The sequence below is a fragment of the Podarcis gaigeae genome (genome assembly GCF_964106915.1).
Source record: "Podarcis gaigeae genome assembly, chromosome: 2".
Taxonomy (NCBI): domain Eukaryota; kingdom Metazoa; phylum Chordata; class Lepidosauria; order Squamata; family Lacertidae; genus Podarcis; species Podarcis gaigeae.
Window position 1 is genome coordinate 116144446 of NC_139679.1, and position 24694 is coordinate 116169139.

Here is a 24694-nt window from a genome sequence, read left to right on the forward strand (position 1 = left end):
ACATGCCGTGAACCTCATACCTGTGGTCCATAACTGTTCCCAGTCAGCCAGCATAATGTTGTGTCCCACATCTTGTGCCCATTTAATCATAGCAGATTTAACCGTTTCATCCTGAGTGTTCCATTTACACATTCTTGACAGAGTCTTAGTTTGGGGGTCTAACAGTTCTGTTTCCAATTTTGATTTTTCCACCTGGAAGCCAATCTTCTTGTCCAAATTGTATGCCTCCATTATTTGGTAATAACGAAGCCAATCTCGCACTTTGTTTTTTAGTTTTTCATAGCTCTGCAATTTTAATTTATCTCCCTCTTGTTCCAAAATTTCCCAATATTTCGGCCATTTGGCCTCCATATTGAGCTTTTTCTGAGCCTTCGCTTCCATTGGTGACAACCACCTTGGGGGTTTATTTTCAAATAAGTCCTTATATCTTATCCAGACATTAAATATTGCTTTCCTGACAATATGGTTTTTAAACGCTTTATGTGCTTTGACCTTATCATACCACAAATATGCATGCCACCCAAATACATTATTGAAACCTCCTAAATCCAAAATGTCTGAGTTTTCAAGAAGCAGCCATTCTTTCAGCCAGCAAAAAGCAGCTGATTCATAGTAAAGTTTAAGGTCTGGCAGGGCAAATCCACCTCTTTCTTTTGCATCAGTTAGTATTTTAAATTTTATTCTGGGCTTCTTGCCCTGCCAGACAAATCTAGAAATATCTTTCTGCCACTTCTTGGCAATATATTCATTTTTATCACAGCAATACGGCCTAGCAATGAAAGCTTCAGATTTGACCATATTTCTAAATCCTTTTTCACTTCCGTCCAGCATTTTTCATAATTATCTTTGAATAAATTCACATTCTTGGCAGTCATATTAACCCCCAGGTATTTCACTCTCTTAACCAATGTTAAACCTGTCTCCTTCTGAAACCTCTCCCTCTCAGTCACTGTTAGATTTTTCTCTAAAACCTTAGTTTTTAACTTACTCAACTTGAATCCTGCAACCTGACCTAATTCTTGAATCAGTTCCAATACTCTTTTAGTACTGGATTCTGGCTCCTGTAATGTCAATACTAGATCACCAGCAAATGCTTTCAATTTGTGCTGTTTGGCTCCGACTTGTATACCGTTAACCAATTGGTCCCTTCTAATCATATTTAAGAGAACCTCCAGGACCGATATAAAAAGCAATAGGGAAATTGGGAACCTTCTCGTGTTCCCTCCAGCACCATAATTCAAAAGCATCAATTCTCCATCGATCAGCCTTCTTTATGGTCCGGCTCTCACTTCCATACATCACTACTGGGAAAACCATAGCTTTAACTATACAGACCTTTGTTGGCAAGGTGATATCTCTGCTTTTTAAGATGCTGTCTAGGTTTGTCATTGCTTTTCTCCCAAGAAGGAGGCGCTTTTTAATTTCGTGACTGCTGTCACCATCTGCAGTGATCATGGAGCCCAAGAAAGTAAAATCTCTCACTGCCTCCATTTCTTCCTCTTCTATTTGCCAGGAGGTGATGGGACCAGTGGCCATCATCTTCGGTTTTTTGATGTTGAGCTTCAGACCATATTTTGCGGTCTCCTCTTTCACCCTCATTAAGAGGTTAATTCCTCCTTGCTTTCTGCCATCAAGGTTGTGTCATCTGCATATCTGAGGTTGTTGATATTTCTTCCCGCAATCTTAATTCTGGCTTGGGATTCATCCACTCCAGCCTTTCGCATATTGAATTCCGCATATAAGTTAAATAAGCGGGGAGCAATATACAGCATTGTTGTAAAGGTAAAGTAAAGGTACCCCTGCCCGTACGGGCCAGTTTTGCCAGACTCTAGGGTTGTGCGCTCATCTCACTCTAAAGGCCGGGAGCCAGCGCTGTCCGCAGACACTTCCGGGTCACGTGGCCAGCGTGACAAGCCGCATCTGGCCGGCCAGCGTAGCACACGGAACTGTTGGGATACTGCCAGGGAGATAAAGTCCATCTGAGCCCCCATGCCGGCTGCCGGACGATCCATCGACCTCCCGTATATTCAGTATCAGCAATTAGCGACACGAAGCCTAAGAAATAGCTTGCCACATTCTTGGGCTGGTGCACACTCTGTCAGCAGAATTCACACAGCAAAAGTTGCACTCAGGAGAGTATCATTTAGAATGTTTATTCAGCGTTGGTCAGAACAAAGAACAAACATGACTGCCTGCTAGCGTGTTCTGGCGCAGAGAGAGAGAAAACGAAAGCAATAGCAAACATAAACATCCTGTAAAAGGAAATGCGCAGACTCTGTGACTCACAAGCCTGCTCTCTTAAGGTGGAACGGAAATATCCTAACATCCTCCCCCTTTCCGTGTAACCTGTAGTACCTGTGGTTCAACCCAATTGCAACCTCTGTACGTAAACCTTAAGTTGTTCTCTGTTAACAACCCATAGACAACAGATCAGCAGGAATTTCATTTCCTGCCATGTAGGACACCTGAATCAGTCCTTTCTGAATACACTCTCTTGCACGATGTAGCTTAATCTGCAAGTACTTGGTTCTTTGCTTGCAACTCTCTGAGTTCAGCCAGTCAAACAGACAGTGGTTGTACATGTAGCACACTCCAGAAGTGCTTGTACCATCCGTGGTGTCACTTCCAAAACTTGCATCTGCAAAGATTTCAAGACCTCCAGTCTTCTGACTGGTGAACCTCAGCCTGTAGTGCATAGTCCCTTTCAAATAGCGGGCTATGCGCTTCAGAGCTTTCCAATCCTGAACAGTAAAATTGTTAGCATGTCTGCTAAGCAGGTTAGTGCTTACAGCAATGTCAGGTCTTGAGCTGTTACAGATAGGTAGCCGTGTAGGTCTGCCATAGTCAAAACAAAAAAATTCTTTCCTTCAAGTAGCACCTTAAAGACCAACTAAGTTAGTTCTTGGTATGAGCTTTCGTGTGCATGCATGTGTGTATCTGAAGAAGTGTGCATGCACACGAAAGCTCATACCAAGAACTAACTTAGTTGGTCTTTAAGGTGCTACTGGAAGGTCTTGAGCATCTAGCAATGAAATTCAACTTGCCTAGAATGCATCTGTACAGCGTAGTGTCAGAAAACGCTTCAGCAGTACCAACTACCTGGTAACCTGTCACCATCGGTGTGTCTGCTGGGTTTGCATCAACCAAATTCAACCTGGTTAATACATCAGCAATTTTCTGTGTCTGGTGTACCAGAAAATTACCTGTTTGGTCCCTCTCCACCTGCAGAGAAAGATAGTTGGATACCTCACCAAGATCCTTCATGTCAAAGTGCTCCTTCAGTTGAGCTAGGGTGCTTTGGTAAAAAGCCTGATTCTTCCAAAACATCAAAAGATCATCAACAAAACATAAACAATACAGTTTGTTTTGCCCCTCCTCCTTGATAAACACACATGGATCACCTTTGCCCTGGTGAAAACCTAGAGAAAGCAATGTCTCAGTGAGTTTTGTGTTCCAACACCTGGCACTCTGCTTGAGACCATATAAGGATTTCCGCAGTTTACAGACCATTCCCTTCTGTATCTGCATTCCATCAGGTGGAAGCATGTACAGCTGCTCCTCCAAAATCCCATACAAAAAAGCTGTATTAATGTCATGATGGGAAACATGCAGTTTCTCCTCTGCAGCTATCTTGGGCATCAGCCGAATGCTCTCATATTTGACGGTGGGTGAGTAGGTCTCGTGGTAATCCTGTCCTGGTACCTGTGAAAAACCTCTGGCAACCAATCTGGCTTTGTGTCTGACAACCTCGCCATTCTGATCTGTCTTGGCCTTGAAGACCCATTTGCTGCCAACCAGTCTCATTCCTGGGACTACCGGTACCAATTCCCAAGTTTGGTTCCTATTCAAGGAATCAACTTCAGCCTTCATGCCATTTAGCCAAGGCTCAGCATCTTTAGAGGTTAACTCCTGAACCTCTTTGAAGCTTGAAGGTTCCCACACCTGCTCTGAGCTACTAAGAACAGCAGTTGCCGTCTTAGCAAACTCATCAGCAAATCTCTTTGGAGGTCTGCCTTTGGTCGCCCTTTCAGACCTGCGAACTAGACGTAAGTCTTCTGGATTCATCTCCTCCTTCTTAGGAGAAAAGTGACCAATGGTGAACAGCGGTTCTTCCAGTTCATTGTCAGACGCATCAGATGGTCTGACTGAGGCCTTTGCGCTCTTGCAGTCTGCTGTGTCATCACTGTCACTGACAGCAGCAGCAGCGCCACCAACTGAACTGGAATCCGAACTCTGATCATCATCATCATCATCATCATCCTCAGCTTTCTCAATATTATCTGGTTTGTGCACACCACCTCCATCCTCCTCTGGGTAACTCTGGAAAATTCCCACATTTTCCCCCCACTTTGGATTGTACTCAACACTCTTGGTGAACTTAATGGACTTAGAGTTAGTCATCCATATCCTGTATGCACCTTTCTCGTACCCCATGAACAAACCATGTGCCCCACGCTTCCCAAGCTTGTTGCTTTGTGGGGTGTGTACCCACATGTCAGAACCAAAGATTTTCATGTGCTTGATGTTCGGTTTCTTACCAAACATCTTCTCGTACGGAGTGCAACCTATGGGTGATGACAGTCTCCGATTAACGGTATAAACAACCGTTGACAGAGCTTCCCCCCAAAACTTCTCAGGGAGGTTGACATCATGCAACAAGGTTTTCAGGCCTTGAAGCAAAGTTTGATTTGCTCGCTCCGCAAGTCCATTCATCCATGGCGATCTAGGCGTTGACAAGTCATGCGGGATTCCCTTCTCAGTCAGGAAAGCTTCAAACTGCTGAGAAGTGAACTCCCCGCCCCGATCGGTAAAAAGACAGCCGATACCTTTACCACGAACATTCTCCAACCAAGCACAGAATGCCTTGAACTTAGGGAATGCTTGCGATTTCTGCTCAAGCATAAACACATGAATGTACCTGGAAAAAGAATCAATTAGAACCATGAAGTACCTTGCTCCTCCCAAAGATGGCGCAAGTGGACCAACCAGGTCTGCGTGCACTAGCTGGTAGGGTTTGGAAGCCTGCCTGCTAGACTCCTTGCCTTTTAGAGCAACCTTCACCTTGTTCTCTGCACAAGATACACATTTCATGTGATACTTACAAGGTTTGATGTTCAAACCTTCAACCAACTCTGGCATCTTGGCTAGCGCTTGCCAAGAGAGGTGACAAAATCTTCGATGTGCATCGTGAATGCATCCTGCATGAAGAACTTTGTTAGTTTGTGCAACACAACAAGAATCAGCATTAGACACAACAGCATTGTCATCATAAGTTATACAGAATAAACCATCCATAAACTTTGCATGCAAAACGTCCTCTTTGCCTTTCCTGATGACACAGACGCTCCTCTTGAAGGAAATCTCAAAACCACGCCCAGTCAGCTGTGGGACACTTAGCAAATTGTTCACAGCTCCTGGAACATAAAGTACATTACTGATGGTTGTATGCAAACTTGCAAGTTTAACAGTCCCTTCTCCTGCAATTTGCAACGTCCTTCCATCAGCCAGGTGGATCTCTCCGTCTTGCGGTGTGAAGGAGATAAACAGGTGTCTATCCTTTGATAAATGGCGCCTGGCGCCTGAGTCCACAATAAACCTGGCTTTTGGAGCAGTCTTTTCAGCAAGCAAAACCTTGTTTTCCACCGGCGTAGGCTTTTGCAGCTTGTCCCCCTGCTCCTGGCCATCAGACTTGCCTTTAGCCTTTGGTGAAGCAGTGCCAGCAAACAACGCTTTGTTTTCCACTGGTGTGGGCTCTTCACCCCCCCCCCCTCTGCTTCGGGCCATCTGCAGGCATCTGTCTTTGTTTACCTCTGGCCTTCCGGCCTCTGCAAAGACGATGACCTTGGCTCCCACGAGAAACAGAGCTCTCAGCTGCCGGCTCCTTGGCTCCCCCTGGAGGCTGGAATGCTGCCTGGGCTGACATCACAGTCTGCTCCCTCTGCAGCTTGCAACGGGTGCCCTCTGCATCCCTGCATTCACTCGCATTCTGGGAAACAGCCAGGACCTCCAATGCACTCACACCCTGGGCATTCAGACTCTGAGCTGGGACGATTGGCAGATGGGCAGCTTTCAAAGCATTCCACATCTTAGGTGCCATCACGTTGCCAGCAAGCGTTTTTATTTCCTCTAGAGAGACGGACAAGACGATTATGTCAATGGCCCTCGAATCCTGGGCCCTCCATTTATCTGTCAGAGGAACTGGAGGGGCTTGAGACACAGTATGCCATACTCCATACTGACGCAGCAAACTCTCACACCATTTTGCCCAGGTCTGATCATTTTTTTCATTTAACTTAGGGCATTCAGCAGCTTGGAAAAATTCCATTTCAGGTTTTTCTTGAGCCCGAGCCTCTCTCTTTACCTCAAAGAGTCCTTATCTTGGCAGATCTGGCTCGGCTCCCAGGCCAATTAAGGTACCGCTCCGGCGGGAAGGTAAACGGTGTTTCTGTGCGCTGCTCTGGTTCACCAGAAGTAGTTTAGTCATGCTGGCCACATGACCCAGAAGCTGTACGTCGGCTCCGTCGGCCAGTAAAGTGAGATGAACGCCGCAACCCCAGAGTTGTCTACAACTGGGTCTAATGGTCAGGGGTCCCTTTACCTTTACCTTTACTTGAAGGACCAAACCAAGAATTACAACTATCTCTTCCTCAAAATGGTTCAGCCTCCGCCACCTTTACTGCAGTCAACTGAAGGCAACCAACTATGCCCTGGGCCCCCCGATCTTTCTCACTGCCAATGAAAACTAATAAATGAAAAGGAAGAGAAGCGACCCATGTCACACTGACACAAACACCTTGCATATGAACTTCGTAAAATAATGAAAGTGTACTACCCCTTCCCCCGCTCACTCTCCCCACCTCTCAATTCCCCAGCCTTACACTGTATACAACATTAAAGTCTGTGTCTTTGAATTTTTATGATATCCAAAGTAACAGAGTAGCTTACAGTTAGGAAGCCAAATAGTTATTCTAGTTGATAGTTCCTTTTTACAGACTATACAGTAGCCAGACTCTTGCTATTCAAAAGAACTTTACTTTCATAATCATATAACTGAGAAGAATAGAAGAGGAGTCTGTAACATGAAGTGTATGTAACCCGAGGTACCACTGTACAATCTTCTGCTTATTCAAACACGGGCACGTTCTCCCTTGAATTCTCTTATAGTTTGTTATGAAACATTTTTCTTTCAAATCAGCCGTATTGTCTCTGTTTCTGCACAGGTTTCTGCTTATTAACATTTAGTGGCTGCCGGGACCACATAACACCGGTCCTGAGAGATCTGCATTGGCTCCCAGTACGTTTCTGAGCACACTTCAAAGTGTTGGTGCTGACATTTAAAGCCTTAAACGGCCTTGGTCCTGTATACCTGAAGGAGCATCTCCACCCCCATCGTTCAGCCCGGATACTGAGATCCAGAGCCGAGGGCCTTCTGGTGGTTCCCTCATTGCGAGAAGTGAGGTTACAGGGAACCAGACAGGGGGCCTTCTCTGTAGTGGCGCCCACCCTGTGAAACACCCTCCCTTCAGATGTGAAGGAAATAAGCAGCTATCCTATGTTTAAAAGACATCTGAAGGCAGCCCTGTTTAGGGAAGTTTTTAATATTTAATGCTGTACTGTTTTTAACACTTGATTGGAAGCTGCCCAGAGTGGCTGGGGAAACTCAGCCAGATGGGCGGGGTATAAATAATAAATTCTTCTTCTTCTTCTTCTTCTTCTTCTTATTATTATTATATAATGATCTTCCTCTGCTTCACTTCAGATAATTCAGTGGGGCCTCTTCTCAGTTCATTCTCTTCTGGATCAGTGCCTTAATCTTTTGTAGATTCTGTATATCACAGAATAACCATTGAGATGTCCCCAGATGTTGTTGTCCAGTTCCCATCAGCTTCAGCCAGCAGGGCAGACAGTCAAGGATGATAGAAACTCTAATCTGGACCTCACCACCTGGACTCTGCTGCCCTATATCCTTCCCATTGAAAGAAATGTGAAAATTAATTTTGGACGCTATAGATTTATCCTGGTCTGGAGCATGCAATGGCTTTTGTTTTGCAGCTGTGTGATTTGTGCTCATATTGTATTGTGGTGGCCATTGGCTATAAACAATAAAATTTATAGATACGGTAGACTGAACTGCAAAAATAAGTAATAAAATAAGAAAAAGATTTTATTTTTTTGGTTCTCACTCCAAAATGGTGTGTGTGTTTTTGGTTATATTGGGGATGGGGTGGGGGTGGAGAAGTATGAAGGCCAAAACCGTTCCACTCCTCTGCTAAATGGATGCAGGAGACCAGAGGCAGCGAATGAAAAAGCAGGGAAAGAGAAACCCTCCAAGTGCCACTATTTCCCAGGGATGTCCCTGATTTAGAGAAGCTGTCCTGGTTTCTGATTTGATCCCAGAATATTCCGCTTTTCCTTAGGGTCTCCCTATTTTCATTGAAGAAATGCTGGAGGGAATGGAGTTATGCGACCCCCGGGCCCTCTGAGAAGGCAATCCTGTATAGGGACGTTTGAAAATGTTTAATGTTTTATTATGTTTTTTATATATGTTGGAAACTTCCCAGAGTGGCTGGGTCAACGTAATAAGATGTGCGGTATATAAATAGGAAAATTATATTTATGGAATGGGATGTTCCTATTTTCATCAGAGAAATGTTGGAGGGTTTGGAAAGGTCAGTTGCTGGAGCTAAGTGATTGCATGATCCCAACCAGCAGAGCTGGGAACTGGACTGCCTCCTTCAGCTACCCATTCGGGCTGCAGGCATAGCTGTCAACCTTCCCTTTTTTTGCGGGAAATTCCCTTATTCCAGTGCCATTTCCAGGTGCTATTCCGGACTGTTAGATATCCAGTAGACTGTCCCCGGGACAGGTGAGGCTGCTGATCCCTTATTTTCAAATCTGAAAATTGACAGCTATGGCTGCAGGGTGGCATCGTCCCAGCTTTCTGAAAATATTTTTCTGATAAGGAAACCATTGACTGCACATCAGATCACAAGGAGACTTATTTGTGCAACATTCTGGATATCTTATAACAGTGTTTCCCAACCTTTTTTGGGCAAAGGCACACTTGTTTCATGAAAAAAATCTCGAGGCACACCACCATTAGAAAATGTTTAAAAAATTAACTCTGTGCCTATATTGACTATATATAAAGTAACTCTCTTTAATAGGAATCAAATAGACACAAAAAAACACAAATAAAGTAGTGTGCCGCGGAACACCGGTTGGGAAACACTGACATAGAGTACAGAAGACTCTCAGCTTCAAAAAATCACCTTCCAAGTTGTGGAGGGAGAGCAGAACAATGACGGGGTGAAACTAGCAGCCTCATCCTCATAGCTCCCCCCCCCCCCAGCAATGTGTTTCCTAAATTTAAGGCTTGGTTAGGATTGCCATGTGAGACATTTTAAACAGGGGCAAGTACCTTCTCAACAGCTCCTTTGAATGGTAATCTTCAGAGATAAAGACCATCCTTTCAATATAAGAACTAAGAACCAGGGGGAAGAAGTTAGTATTTATTAACCAATGTGACGTAAAGGCCTCAATTTTGGGTTTGTGACATTACAAGCCGTCAACTTTTTACCGCATCAACACAACCAGAACAACAGAACCGGGTAGCACCGTTGAGTCCCAACAAATTTATGATGGCATCAGCTTTTGGCTGCCAGCCTGGAATTCCAAACAGCAGGTTACCGCTTTTCTCCTTCTCACCGCGGAGGGCTGACCTGCGCGCCTTTGGAGCAGGAATTCAACAGATGGGTCCGCAGGGGCGGGATAATCATAATCAAACCGATACTGGCTGCACGTCGTTAATGCCCCAATCGCTCGCATGCACACACTGCAAAATTAAGACGGCGCTGTTAATCCTTGCCCAGAAGGTCGCAGGCATCCCGAGACCCTTCGCTTTTGCCCTTCAACCGGGTACCCCGAGCCTGACTGCGCGCAACCCCCCCCCCCCCAATTCAGGACGGTTTTGCAGGCCGCTCCTACTCCGTGGCAAGTCCCAGCGACTTCCTTCCGAGAAAGTGCACTTCTTGCAGCCGGGTCCCAGGCCCAAGCTGGGCGGGCGAAACCCCGACGGATGCCGGCCTGAGGCGCGCCTAACTCTGCCCCGCCGCAGGGTCGAGGCATAGCCCTCCTCCAACTGCCCTGCTCCCCGTGCCCGTTTCCTCCGAGGTAAGTGGCTCCAGTGGAGCTGCCTCCCGCCGCGCGCGGACTGGGCGCCCCGGGAAGGCGCAGCGGCGCCCCGACCGCCCCTCTCCGCCTGCGCTCGCTCCTCAGCCGGGCCAGCGGAGCACCGCCTGCCCAGCGCCCGCCACCCAATCGCGCGTCCTGGCGGCGGGAGGAGGGGGCGGCGTCGGCGCCCGGAGCCTGTGAGCCGAGGCGATGTGGACCGGGCCTAAGCGCTGCCTCTGCCGTCGTTGCTGCCGCTGCCGCCGCCGCCGCCGTAATGCTTGTTTGCTTTCAATGAGTGTGCCCTCCCACGGCACACCAGGCAACACCGGTTGGGAAACACTGTCTTATAAGATGCCAGGTAGATTCCAATGATACAATAAATTCTGAGGGACAGCGCAAGGGGGCGCATCCAGCCTCGCAGCCTCCCAGGGCCCAACCCACAGCCAGCGAGCTCCGATGCTCAGAGAGGCAGGAAAGGGGGCCAGCCAGGGGGACTCGAGAGCGGCTGCACTTTCCTGTCCCCGCCGAGGAGAGCGGAGGAGCAGCGGGCCGTGGCCTGGCGAGTTTCCCCGGAGAGGAGCCGGATTCCGCTGCAGGGACGGAGCGAGGAGTCCGAGGTGCGGGAGGCGGGGGGGGGGGAGGAGGGGGAGGAGGAGAGCAGGTGGGCCTGGCAGGATCCGGCCCCGAGTGGAGTCAGAGGCTGCAGGGCGCCCCCCCCCCAACCGGGCAGGAAGGGGAAGGGGCGCAGCTGAGGGGCAGGGCATCTGCAGGAGGGCACAGGGGCAAACATCTCTGGCTCAGGCTGGCACGGACCCTGCCGGAGACCCTGGGGAGCTGCTCCTTTGAGTCCTGAGCTCAAGGGGCAGAATGAGGGGTCCAAGGCAGCTGCTGCTTCCCGATGGACGATGCATATAGTCGCTCACGGATCAGCGGCGTAGCTGGGGCTTTTGCCGCCCCTCTCCCTGTCCCTCATCAGGGAGCCCCGTCCTCTTCCACGGTCCTCCCCACGGCGGAGAGGGAAGGGGAGGCGGGGGGGGGGAGGAAGAGCAGTGCAACAGGGAGGTGTCCCTCTCACCCTGCAGCCCCCTGACACCCTTTGCAGCCCACTACTCCTGCCCCCCTTCCTCTGCCAGTGCCATTGATGAACCTATCGCCCTCCTTCATGAATTGGTCGCCTTCTAAAGCACTCTTAGCCGCCGCCACCATCACTGCATCTTGTGGCAATGATGTCCATCAGATTCATTTAGCAAGGAAATGGCTTCTTTTGCCTGCCCCAAATCAAGGTAGACTGTGACTACACATGGAGGTTCTGTTGATCTGTCACGGCAATTAAAACAGCTGATAGATCTATACTCCAGAGCAGTGTTTCCCAACCTTGTGCCTCCAGATGTTTTTGGCCTACAACTCCCATCATCCCTGACCACTGGTCTTGCTAGCTAGGGATGATGGGAGTTGTAGGCCAAAAACATCTGGAGGCACAAGGTTGGGAAACACTGCTCCAGAGAATGCATCTGATCTTTTCCCAAGCTGTCCAAGCTAGTGACCTCTTGTGTCTGCGTGTAAATAAGTGAGACAGGCTTAAGCCTGGTTTCATTAATTGTTTTATTTCCACCTTCCTCAGTAAGGCAAATGAAGGCTGAGGGTTGAAGTGAGTGCCAGATTTGAGAAGGCAGAGGAAAGGAGGATTCTATGTTCAGATTATTCATGTTCAGTTTATTACTCATTTCTATACTGCTTCATATTTTTAAGGAAAAAAATCTCAAAGCAATTAAAGGGAAATCTCATTGCAGTTTGTGTCCATAGGATGCTAAGAACATTAACTCTGTAGATCCAGGACTTCTCTCCTCCTGATAGTCTCAGATTTGATTGTTCTTTTCTATAGAGCAGGAGGAGCAAAACATTTATGGGCTTAAAGCTGCATTGATTCTGGAGGCCACATTCCAGTGAGCTTTGTGGCTAATGTATGCACATGCATGCGCACACAGAAAAGAGATGCAGACCATAAAGTCACATGCACATACGCCAGACATGCTGCACACACTCACCAGACATACTATCTAGCATACATACAAGTCTTGCAAACACAATCAGCATGTTTAGACCTTCCAACCCCAGTGCTGGGCTGGAGGAGACCCTGCTGAATTAGCAATGAGTTCTAGGAAAAAACACCCTTCTGATTGTTCTTTAGAAATCCTCTTTAAAGAGCAGCCAGAGGGATCATTTATTTCCAGATCAGGGCTTTTACCCCATTTCAGCACTGTGCTGGTTTGTGGGGAAATTGGAGTTGAAAAGATCTCTCTAAGGGCCCTTTAGGCACCTTTCTCTTCAGGACAGACAGAGATCTTCATCCTATGATCAGATCAGGAGATGGAAACGGCAAGGATTAGCAGGACACACCCTGAGGCTTGGCAAGCCATATGCAGCCAATGGACTGCAAGTTAGAATATCTTCAGTCAAGAGAGTTTGTGACCATCAAATTTAAAATATTTTGGAGTGAGTTCTTTGATTTTGTTGGTCAATATTCCTTTTGTCAGTTTCTTGGGCTGTGCAGATCCCATACATTTAAAGCACGTGGCTTCCCGCAGAGAACCACGGGACCTGTAGTTTATTGCTACAGTTCTCAACACCCCTAACAAACTGCAGCTTGCAGGATTTCTTGGGTGAAGCCATGTGCTTTAAGTGTTAGGTGGGTCTGTCACAGCCTTAATCATATACAAAGATCTGTTGCTGCCTTTCCAACATGCTAGAAGTTGCAGCCAGGATCAGCATTCCCTGTCCACTGAACATGCTCAGTCCTCTCACTGGGTTGTTTTTGGATTTCCTTCCACTGCCTTGGTTCCCCCACCCCCAAATATTATTTGTACTTCCATAAACCTTGGGGTTTCCCCCAGTCTTTGAATAACTTCCCCTCGTCCCTGGGTGGAGTCATTTGGGTGACATAATGATTGTCATTCACATCCTGAACATTAGAAATAGAAAGAGTAATAATATATTTCAAAAACTGGCAAATGGTTAAAAAATGTGCTTTTGTTTTTATTCTTGGGTTTTATTTTACTTTGTGTTAATTTCTTTTCCAGCAGGGTGGCATAAAAATGGAAGAACAGAGACCCAGGAGACCCATTCAAAGGGAGAGACTGGAGTGCAAAGGAAAGAAACCTCCTGCCGGCCAAGTTGGGACCATCAGGGATCTTCTGCCTCGGGCAGATTCATGTCAGATTAAGCAGGAGCAAGAGGAGGAGCAGTCGCAGCAGCACTGGGATGCCTGGAAGCAGGATTTCCTGAAGACGATGCAACCCCCTCGTTCAGGGTGGGAAACCCCACAGGCTCCCAGGCCTCCCCAATCTGGGGATGGTGTCCTCCCTTTCAGGGGAGCTGCGGATGCCAGTTGGTGGCGCAGTGGGAGAGCAGGGGGAGCAGACCAGACCCTGCTCCCAGACACTGAGGGGCTTCTGGGAAAGGTAAGTGCCCTCCTCTCACCTGGGTTTCCAGCACTGGAGGTCACAGATCCACTGCCTCTAGACATGGAGGTTCTGTTTAGCTTTGGTGGTGAATATTCCTCCTCCCTGCACTTTCTCTCTAATCCACTTTTAAAAGGCTTGCTAGACCAAACTTTCTTATACATGGGAGTTTTGTGATCATATCTCCTGATGTTCTTACTTTACTTAAACAGCTGCAGGTGACTCTGAATTTTATCAGAGCAGAAGCTACGTCAGAAGAGGTGATCTTCCACCAATCCTCATTTTCCTCCTCTAAATTGCCTTCATTTCCAAAATGCTCTTTTCTCCCCACTGGGGTAAATCTCTTGGCACGTCTTGCAGCCTCAGCGATCCCATGTGTAGTTGCATTAAATAACACTGGCCTATTTTGCAAGGTTGTTGCAAGATTTATTAAGATAATGTCCATGTTCAGGTGACTGAATCACAGCCTGAAAATCTGGGTTAAAAATAGGAACAGTTTTTAATGCATTGCTGCAGCAAAGTTACGATAAAACCTAAGTTGACTCAAGATTAAAACCAAAAACTCTAGCCGCCGCCACCACAGTCTCCTGACCCCCACAACCAGAATGCATCACTCCATGAAGGACCCCCACCCAACCTTTAGTGAGAGAGGGCAAAAGCGAAGGACTCCGCATGGGTAGTTGCACAAATTTACCAGCCGTGGTCCTGCACTGACAGCAAGGCAAACAAACAGGGGAGCTGGGAACGTGCTGGTCCCATATCTCCCTGCATCTGCCTCCTGATCTAATTGTCCCACCTTACCTCAAGATTGGGCCAGCCCTGAGGGTGAACTGTGATGAAACCAGACAATCGCTTATGAGCCATAACTAACAAACTTTCCATTTTGCCCAAACCAGGAAACTGCAGCTGCCAGCTTTGGAATAAGCTGGGATGTTAAGCTAACTTCAAACTCTGCTTGGTCAAAACAGGAAATTCTGGTTGATCAGTGGCTTCGTGGTTTGACTGTTCCCACTGATAGCAGTAAAAATAGGAAGCCCTGTTGCATTCAAAGGGGTTGTTTGGACAGAGTCTGTGATCAGCATGCCAATCAGGACAGGCTTAAAAAGGTAAAGGACCCCTGAGCATTAGGTCCAGTCGTGGCCGACTCTGGGGTTGCGGCGCTCATCTCGCTTTACTGGCCGAGGGAGCTGTCGTACACTTTTCGGGTCATGTGGCCAGCATGACTAAGCCGCTTCTTGCGAACCAGAGCAGTGCACGGGAACGCTGCTTACCTTCCTGTCAAAGCGGTACCTATTTATCTACTTGCACTTTGATGTGCTTTCGAACTGCTAGGTTGGCAGGAGCAGGGACCGAGAAACGGGAGCTCACCCCGTCGCAGGGATGCAAACCGCCAACCTTCTTATCAGCAAGTCCTAGGCTCTGTGGTTTAACCCACAGCGCCACCTGCGTCCTAGGACAGGCTTAGGAAGCAATTATTATTATTATTATTATTATTATTATTATTATTATTATTATTTGCATCCTCCCTATCTGACTGGGTTACCTCTGCCCATCTGGGTAGCTTCCAACAAAATAAAAACTATCAACAATTTCCCTGTAAAAGGCTGCCTTCGGAAGTCTTCCATTTCGCAGAAATGGCCTTCGGTTTTAAATATTCGCCCTCTTTAAGTAATCACGTGGTGTAAACATGTATGTTGTCCTCTAGGTCCAAACACACACAGACACACACATAGTAGGAGCAAGCAGTGCTCCAAAGTGCTTATCTTGCGAACTTGCCGTCTAAGTTGTTTACTCCTGACCAAAGTTCCTGTTTCCCAAAAGGACAGGAGGGGGAGCAGAGGAGGAAATGGATGGGTTTGAAAGCTCTTTCCCTCAGCCGCTTCTCTCCCCTGAGGAACAAGAGCAAAGGGTGTTTGCAGGGCAGGAGGACAGAGGAGGCGGCAGCGGGGGAAGAGGGACGAGTGGGCGGATCCACTGCCTCTCCTAGGGGGTCCTGATGCAAGGCAGGGGCTTCCTCCTTCTCCATGCAAGGGCCACCCATGTATTCAGAGCAATCCTTTGCAAGTTAACTCTTAAGTTTCAAGGGATCTACTCTCAGGTCACTAATGTGCATAGCATGCCAGCCTTAGGAAGGGAGGTGGGACAGGCAGGTGAAAAGAATTGCCAAAGGTGTTTGAAAATGGGTGGGGGATCTTGGGAAGGGGGTGCCCAATTGGGGCTTCTCCAGGGACAGCAGAATGTCTTGGGCAGGAGAATCCCTGCAGGGGCTCTCAGACTCCCTTGGCTTCTTCTTCTTCCCTCCCTCCCAGGAAGCTGCAACTTGCTCTGGATTCTGCGCTCCTCAGGAAGCTGAACCTGCAAACCTAGCTGAGACTGAACCTGCAACCCTGGCCAGGATGGAGGGAGGAAGATGGACGGGTGACCTGGTCAGGCTGTCTCCCGCATCCCTCCCCACAACCTCTGAGCATTCCCTCCCAGGACCCTTGGAGAAATCTGGTGAGTTCCAGGGGAGAGGAGATGGGGACAGGGATAGATGGGTGGTGGAGGGAGAAAGAGGAAAAGATGGAGAGGAGACAAATGGAAGGAAGTTCCTGACAGGAAGAAGGAAGGGGTGAGGCCTTCTCCGAAGCAGCTCTTTGTTTCTTGAATCCTTTTCATAAAGTAGTGGGGGCAGATTTTCTTCCTCCAGGCTTTGAAATCTTAGGTGTTATTTCCACGGCAGGAATAATTGATGGTAATGAAGTTGCACACCAATCCTGAAAAATGGGTGAAGTGGGATGGAAATGTTTCCCTTAATTATTTATAATTAATGTACATAAATTGTTTCTATTATTCTTATTTTTTATAGACAGGGTCAGAATGATACATTCCACCAGCATCAAAACACAATAGATGCATACACCTCCCCAGTTTGGTGGGGTTAAGGGACAAAGGACCCATTATCATGATACACAATTCCTGTGGCTGGAGGCTCTGTAATTAGGATTGGGCATATAAAGTCCAAGAGCGTCTGGTATTATAAGCAAATTGTGTAAAATTGCCAATCTTACCGACTGGGGTTGTTTGTGAGAGTGAGTGAGTGGGATAATAATTTTAGCGCCCCTGTGTAATGGCTTGGTTCTCCCGCACAGACGTGAGACAACTCCAGTAGTAATTATCTCAAACTCATAAATCACTGTGGAGCTCAGTCTTCGGCCTGTTCATCCCAGCTTGCAGTTGCCGAGTCCTCCAGCAAAGAAGCCCCCACTTTCGCTTTCTTTTCCCCTCTTCTTGCAGATTCTCTCGAGCCTACGATTTTTTGGACAGGCTATTTCGGGGGCTCTGTGTCAGAGCTCAAACTGGAGATAACAGTCTGTGCCCCCCCGTCACCCCCTCTTCCTGCTCCTTGTTCTTTGCTCCTGCTGCAGCTTGGCTGCTCTTCCCCTGCTTCACATTCCAACTGAATCCCATCTCTTGCGTTCTCAGGCTCTGTCAGCGGAGGCACGAGAGGCTTGAGATTCACGGAGCTGACACCCTGTAATTTTGTCCGTCCCTAAGCTTCCATGGAGACACTGTGGTACAACCTTGGTGCAAATTTCAAAATAAGTACACAAAGCCAAAAAAGAGACTCAGAGGTTTATAGTGGCACCAGCTTTCCTGGTCTAGAGTCCACTTTGTCAGACTGCAGCCCACAAAAGCTTAGGCCATAATACAGCAGCCCACAAAAGCTTAGGCCTTTAAGGGCTGCAAAAGATGAATCAACAGAAGCGTAGTTCATCTATGGAATCCATCCTCCAGGAGACAGTGAGAGCCAGCAACTTGGATAGCTTGAAAAAAAGGATAAGACTGACGTCTCTGCTCTGCCCTCGCGGTCCTAGGCAATAATGTGGCTTTTCGATGGACTCCGACACGCTTCCCTGCGCCCCACTGGACTCCCGTGGATAGCTCTCCGTCAGCTTCCTGTAGCAGAGTTGTCGCAGCGGTAGAAAACTGTTGCAATGTGTGTGTAAGAAATCAGACTGCACACAAGCTTTCTTGCTTATCTCCAACAGTCTTTAATCGTGTAGAAAAACATCATAAATCAGCCCGGCGAAAGAGCGCACATCTTGCTGCCTCGCCGCAAAAGCGAAAGAAAAAACACACACAGAGAAACACTCCCCTCTGTGTACATAGCCACGCCTCAGAATGTGAGACGTCACTCAGAACTGTTTAACCCTGTAAGTTCTGATTATCTTCACACCCCCTCTCGTCTCGCATCCTGAGGGAAACTGTGAACACACATCTACAGACCTCTTTGAGTTCAACTCCCTTTGCATTGCCTCTCGCCCCTTTCTGGCATTTGTCTCAGGCAACCGTTGAACCTCCTCAAAACTCCCAGGTTCGCACTGTGCGAAACCAACCCACGCGCTGGTGACCTGAAACCTCTCAGGTGGAACTCCCTTTGTGGTGCGAGTGGACCGTCTGAGCACAATCCCAGTTGCTCCTTCTGACCCACTGGGGCCAGCAAGTGTGTCCTCTACATCAGAAGACTCCCCCTCTGACTTACTACGTCTTCGAACCTTCTGCACTTTGCTAACAGGAGACGAAGGCTCACTCTTGGGCTCTCTTTTAACAACCTGTGGAGATGCCCAATCCTGTTCTTGACCCTGTTCAGAGACTTGGTCCTCAGTAACAGGTTCAGCCTCTGGCTCTCTCTCCTCCTCAGAATCAGACAGACATTCTGAGAGAACGTCAGGACTCGCATGGATCCTTGACCAACCATTCTGCTCACAGAACTCAGCATGTTTACTGATCAGAAGCTTGGTCTGATCACCTTCTGGATATGCAAACCTCCACCCCTTTGTCGCAGGTTCATATCCACAGAAGATCATTTTCTGGAACCTCGGGTCACCTTTCTTTTGTTGAGCCTTTGGCACAGGCACCCAGGCCTGTGAACCAAACACACGGAAGAAATGCAGCTTCGGCTTCATTCCGTGGAGCAAGAAATACGGGGTGTTACCTACCACTGAATTGTAGGACCTGTTCATCGTGAAATTGGCTGCCCTCCAAGCCTCGCTCCAAAAACTCTGAGGCAAACTGGAGTCACACAGTAGAATCTCTGTTGCTTAAGCCAGAGCTTTACTCCTGAGCTCCGCCACGCCCCTCTCCTGAGGAGAAGTAGCACCCGTCACCTTGTGACGTATCCCCTTCTGACGGAAGAACTCTGCAGAGCGGACCCAGTAAACTCTGCACCTTGGTCACTCTTGAACCCCTGCACTTTGGTGGAGAACCGTAGTTCCACTGCCACAACCCAATCTTTGATCAGTTGCGCTGCCTCGCCTTTCGTTCTCAGCGAGAAGCACCAGCCATGTTGGCTAAAATCATCTGTCAGCGTCAGCAGAAACCTGGCCCCGCCCAGACTCGGCTTTGGCATGGGCCCAAAAAGGTCTGTGTGCACAAGCTCAAAAGGTTTTGTGGTTACCCTCTCCAACCTGGGATAACTGCACCCTTTTACCTTTGCCTTTCTGCATGCCCTACAATCTAGGGATCGGTCACATGTTTTTATCCTGCACCCTACTGTGTACTGGGGCAACTTTTGGATATCTTCCCAAGAGCCATGTGACATTCTTTTGTGCCACAAGTGAGCACATGAATCATGAGTGGGAACGTTTGCACACTTCGCCTGTGCTCCCTCAGCGTCCCCCTCATCCTCCAGAGGTGTCTCCAGAACAAAGAGATTGTTCTGACATGCAACACTGACGAGTTGTCTCCCACCCCTGGAAATAGAACAGACATCATTTTCAAAGCAAACCTTGTACCCCTCCTGTAAGAGACAAGATACAGATAAAAGATAGTGTTTCATCTCAGGCACAACGTAGACCTCCAGCTCTGCCTGCAAGAAAGAAACAAAAACATTTGCCACGTTAGACAAAGGCCTCTGTGACCCATCAGCAAATACAACTGTTTTCCCAGCTGAAACAGCTTTGCAGTTCCACATTTCGACACCAGGTGTCGCTGTTATCAGGTGATGGCTGGCTCCAGAGTCAATGACCCAGCGTATCATTGTGTCCTCTCTGGAGTTGTCCTTAAGTGTTGCCATGGAGGCAGTTAGGTGATAAGGACCATCTTCACTCCCTGAGTCACGTCCTCCCTTCGCTTTCCCGCGCTGGTCTCTCCTAGACTGGCTGCCATGGGAAACGACCTTGGAGACATCCTGCCCGGCCTCTCTGGCTCTCTGCGGACAGGATCTACGCAGATGGTTAACTGAACCACAGACAAAACACTGACGAGTGGAAAAAGCCTGAACCGGGCCTTCCGCTGGCCTGCCCCCCCCCTCTGCAACCAGATGGGCTCCCTGTGCCAGCTCGGCCCTCTCTGATACGGCGTTCCTGTTCGTCACTTAAGCGTCCTGTCACATACGCCAGCGTAAGATCTGCGGGATTCATCGATTCCAAAGTTAGACACAAATTGTCATAACTTTTGTCCAAAGAGCTGAGCAAAATATAAACTTTCAGTTCCTCAGAAAAGTTGACTTGCAACAGCCTCAACTGGTTGAAAACAGAGAGCATCTCAGTTACATGCTGTCTGATGCTGTCACCTGGATGCAGCTTCATCTCAAACAAGCGTCTGATAGTGTGGATCTTTGCCCCAGCTGTGGTCCTATGGTGCACTCTTTCTAGTGCCTGGTAGGCCTCATGAGCAGTCTCCAGCCCCTCTACCAAAGGTAGCTGCGAACCCTCCAAAATGAGCACGATAGCTCCCAGGGCTTTGTGATTTTTTCTCTGCGAAGCATGAGCAGTTGCAATATCTGCTGCCGAAGCACCAGCCGCCGCTTGCTGTGGAGGCCCTTGGACCGCCTCCCACAGACCCTTGGCTACCAGCCATGCCTTCAGCTTCCTACTCCACTCCTCCCAATTCTTTCCGTTCAATTTTTCGAACGGGACGGCGTACGATTCATGGCTGTCTGCCATCTTCTCCCCCGGGGCTGAGCGTACTCACGTAACAGCAGCAGCTCCTCCGGCACCCGGTCCTCGGAGATCCGATCCTCCCAGCGAGCTTCACTGCCTCAAACGTTAGGCAGGACTCCAGCTGGCTTCAGCTTCCCCTCAGCTGGCTTTCACACACACCTGCACGACTTGGCAACAGTTTCAAATGCTTGGCTGACCTCCATAACCTGTGGCTTTTGGATGGAGTCCGGCACGCTTCCCTGCGCCCCACTGGACTCCCGTGGATAGCTCTCCGTCAGCTTCCTGTAGCAGAGTCGTCGCAGCGGTAGAAAACTGTTGCAATGTGTGTGTAATAAATCAAGCTGCACGCAAGCTTTCTTGCTTATCTCCAACAGTCTTTAATCGTGTAGAAAAACATCATAAATCAGCCCGGCGAAAGAGCGCACATCTTGCTGCCTCGCCGCAAAAGCGAAAGAAAAAAAAAACACAGAGAAACACTCCCCTCTGTGTATATAGCTACACCTCAGAATGTGAGACGTCACTCAGAACTGTTTAACCCTGTAAGTTCTGATTCTCTTCACAAATAACGCTTCTTAATACTAGTTTCTGGAAAGCACCGGAAGGCAGAGAAGACTCTTGTGCTCCAGTCCTGCTTGCCGGTTTCCCACAGGCATCTGGTTGGCCTCTGTGAGAAGAGGATGCTGGACTAGGTGGGCCTTTGCCTGATCCAGCAGGCTCTTCTTAGGTTCCAATATATTGCAATATTTTTACAGTTAAATGTAGCACTTAAGTTTTACTTATTTCACAAAGGAGACACTGTTACTTGAGCCTGAGATCATTCACTTGAGAAATAAAAATAGAGATGTGTCTAATAAACCAGTATTATAAAACGATGCTGCCTTATTAAGTTTGAATAGAGTGATCATGTTTTGCTCTTGCCACTGTCTCATCAGCTTTCGTAAAATTTGGAACCTAGAGAGGATAGTGGAGAATGAAGGTGTTACGAGAGAAGGTGCAGATTGGGATTGACATGTGTTCAGCTCCCTTTTTGTCTTTCTTGAAAGTCTAACAGGATTCTCTTTCCTCCCAGACTCCCAAACAGGTAAGAAAGATGAAAGTCAGAATTCTATGAAGCCACATGAGAATTTATGGGGGAAAACAAAGAAATTGAGGATACAACAAAAAAGTCGCAAAGCAGAGAAACTATTTGAATGTACGGCATGTGGAAAGAGCTTCAGTGAAAGTGGAAAACTTAGAATACACCAACGAACTCACACAGGGGACAAACCATTTGAATGTTTTGAGTGTGGAAAGAGCTTCAGTGATAGTGGAGCACTTAGGATACACCAACAAACTCACACGGAGAAACCATTTAGATGTATTGAATGTGGAAAGAGTTTTAGCATAAGCGGAGCACTTAGAATACACCAACGAACTCACACAGGGGAGAAACCATTTGAATGTATTGAATGTGGAAAGAGCTTCAGTCGAAATGATACACTTAGAATACACCAACGAACCCATACAGGGGAGAAACCATTTAAATGTGTTGAATGTGGAAAGAGTTTCAGCCAAAGTGCAGCACTTAGAATACACCAACGAACTCACACAGGGGAGAAACCATTTAAATGTGTTGAATGTGGAAAGAGTTTCAGCCAAAGAGCATCACTTAGAATACACCAACGAACTCACACAGGGGAGAAACCATTTAAATGTATTGAATGTGGAAAGAGCTTCAGTACAAGTGGGAAACTTAGAAGACACCAACAAAGTCACACGAGGGAGAAACCATTTCAATGTATGGAATGTGGAAAGAGCTTCAGTGATAGGGGATCACTTAGAATACACCAACGAACTCACACAGGGGAGAAACCATTTAAATGTGTGGAGTGTGGTAAGAGCTTCAGTGATAGTGGAAATCTTAGAATACACCAAAGAATCCACACAGGGGAGAAGCCATTTGAATGTTTTGAGTGTGGAAAGTGCTACAGTCAAAATGAAGCACTTAGAATACACCAACGAACTCACACAGGGGAAAAACCATTTAAATGTTTTGAGTGTGGAAAGAGCTTCAGTGATAGTGGAGCACTTAAAATACACCAACGAACTCACACAGGGGATAAACCATTTAAATGTATTGAATGTGGAAAGAGCTTCAGTACAAGTGGGAAACTTAGAAGACACCAACAAAGTCACACGAGGGAGAAACCATTTCAATGTATGGAATGTGGAATGAGCTTCAGTGATAGTGGAGCACTTAGAATACACCAACGAACTCACACAGGGGAGAAACCATTTAGATGTATTGAATGTGGAAAGAGTTTTAGCATAAGCGGAGCACTTAGAATACACCAACGAACTCACACAGGGGAGAAACCATTTGAATGTATTGAATGTGGAAAGAGCTTCAGTCGAAATGATACACTTAGAATACACCAACGAACTCATACAGGGGAGAAACCATTTAAATGTGTTGAATGTGGAAAGAGTTTCAGCAAAAGCGCAGCACTTAGAATACACCAACGAACTCACACAGGGGAGAAACCATTTGAATGTTTTGAGTGTGGAAAGAGCTTCAGTGATAGTGGAGCACTTAGAATACACCAACGAACTCACACAGGGGAAAAACCATTTAAATGTATTGAATGTGGAAAGAACTTCAGTGATACTGGATCACTTAGAATACACCAACGAACTCACACAGGGGAGAAACCATTTAAATGTATTGAATGTGGAAAGAGCTTCAGTACAAGTGGGAGCCTTAGAAGACACCAACAAAGTCACACAAGGGAGAAACCATTTCAATGTATGGAATGTGGAAAGAGCTTCAGTGATAGGGGATCACTTAGAATACACCAACGAACTCACACAGGGGAAAAACCATATAAATGTATTGAATGTGGAAAGAGCTTCAGTGATAGGGGATCACTTAGAAGACACCAACGAACTCACACAGGGGAGAAACCATTTAAATGTATGGAATGTGGAAAGAGCTTCAGTACAAGTGGGAGCCTTAGAATACACCAACGAACTCATACAGGGGAGAAACCATTTAAATGTTTTGAATGTGGAAAGAGTTTCAGTGAAAGTGGGAAACTTAGAATACACCAACGAACTCATACAGGGGAGAAACCATGAAAATGTATTGAATGTGGAATATGGAGCACTTAGAAGACATCAACAAACTCACACAGGGGGAAAATCACAGATACTTTAATAAACCGTATAGGTGTTTTTTACGTTTCCTTCTATGCTTCCTTGCAATACTGATAAAATCAAACCACCCCAATGCTTTCAGCCCCAGAAGAGGAGCTCCCCTTGGTGTCAAGGGAGCGTCCAAGGGAGCATCTGAATCCCTGCCATTCCTTCTGTCCCTGGCCCCTTCCCCTCCTCTCTCTGCCATCCCAGGGCCACTCTTGACTCCACAGCAGGAGACTGGATCTGTCTGTGATGGTGAGATGTCCTGGCCGGTTGAAGGACCACTTCCTGTTTTCTGCAGCTCCATCCTTCTTTCTCATGCAAGGTGGAGTCATGAAGCAGGCAAAGACTGAGCACACCTAAGGGTGGCGCAGTGGGTGGGTGGGATTCTGCTTAACCTTTCCCTGTCTGCTCCTTTTTTGGATCCAAATCCCCCCACAAAAAGGGGCTTTGTGAGGGCCCAATCAGTGTTATGGAGCTGCACTGAAAATCATTGCTTTGTGACCGTAAGAGACCCTTCTCAAAAAAACAAGCATCAATAGAATTTAAGCTATAAAATTTAAAACAAACAGATAATTACAAAAAAAGAAAGCAGTCTGGTGCCACATTGCGTAGGAGTTACTTTAACACACTCTACATGGGGCTGCCTTTAAAAAGAGCTCAGAAACTTCAATGGCTCAAAGAGCTGCAGACACTTTGCTGACCAGGGCTGGCTATAGGCAGCATAGGACTCCCATATTAGAACCGCTCCATCTGCCTAATTGTCTGTTTCTGGACACAATCAATGATTCCACAAGAAGAGGAAGATTGATTTGGAGTGCCGCATTTTCAAAAAAGATGGACACACGACTATTTATTTGTGGAGCTGAAAGGCATGCCCGTGTGCCTCATTTGTGGTGAGGCCCTCTCCGTCTTGAAGAAGGCTAACCTGCAGAGGCACCACAGGACAAAGCACATCCA

General features: G+C 47.4%; 1 protein-coding gene and 1 long non-coding RNA gene across 2 annotated transcripts; one reads left to right on the forward strand and one right to left on the reverse strand.

Moving 5' to 3' along the window:
• Positions 1–9498: 9498 nt before the first annotated feature.
• LOC310838260 lies at positions 9499–10432 on the reverse strand. The gene is made up of 2 exons (XR_014560862.1): positions 10146–10432; positions 9499–9835 (listed from the first exon to the last, which is right to left on the reverse strand). It is a non-coding gene; the product is annotated as an uncharacterized lncRNA (long non-coding RNA).
• Positions 10433–10649: 217 nt separating this feature from the next.
• LOC310837264 (uncharacterized protein) lies at positions 10650–23775 on the forward strand. Its single transcript, XM_083723520.1, has 4 exons — positions 10650–10790; positions 13251–13631; positions 15941–16127; positions 21627–23775. The coding sequence occupies exons 2-4, from the start codon at positions 13266–13268 to the stop codon at positions 23672–23674; spliced, it is 2601 nt and encodes an 866-aa protein (XP_083579646.1). The 5' UTR covers positions 10650–10790; positions 13251–13265; the 3' UTR covers positions 23675–23775.
• The last annotated feature ends 919 nt before the right edge of the window (positions 23776–24694 follow it).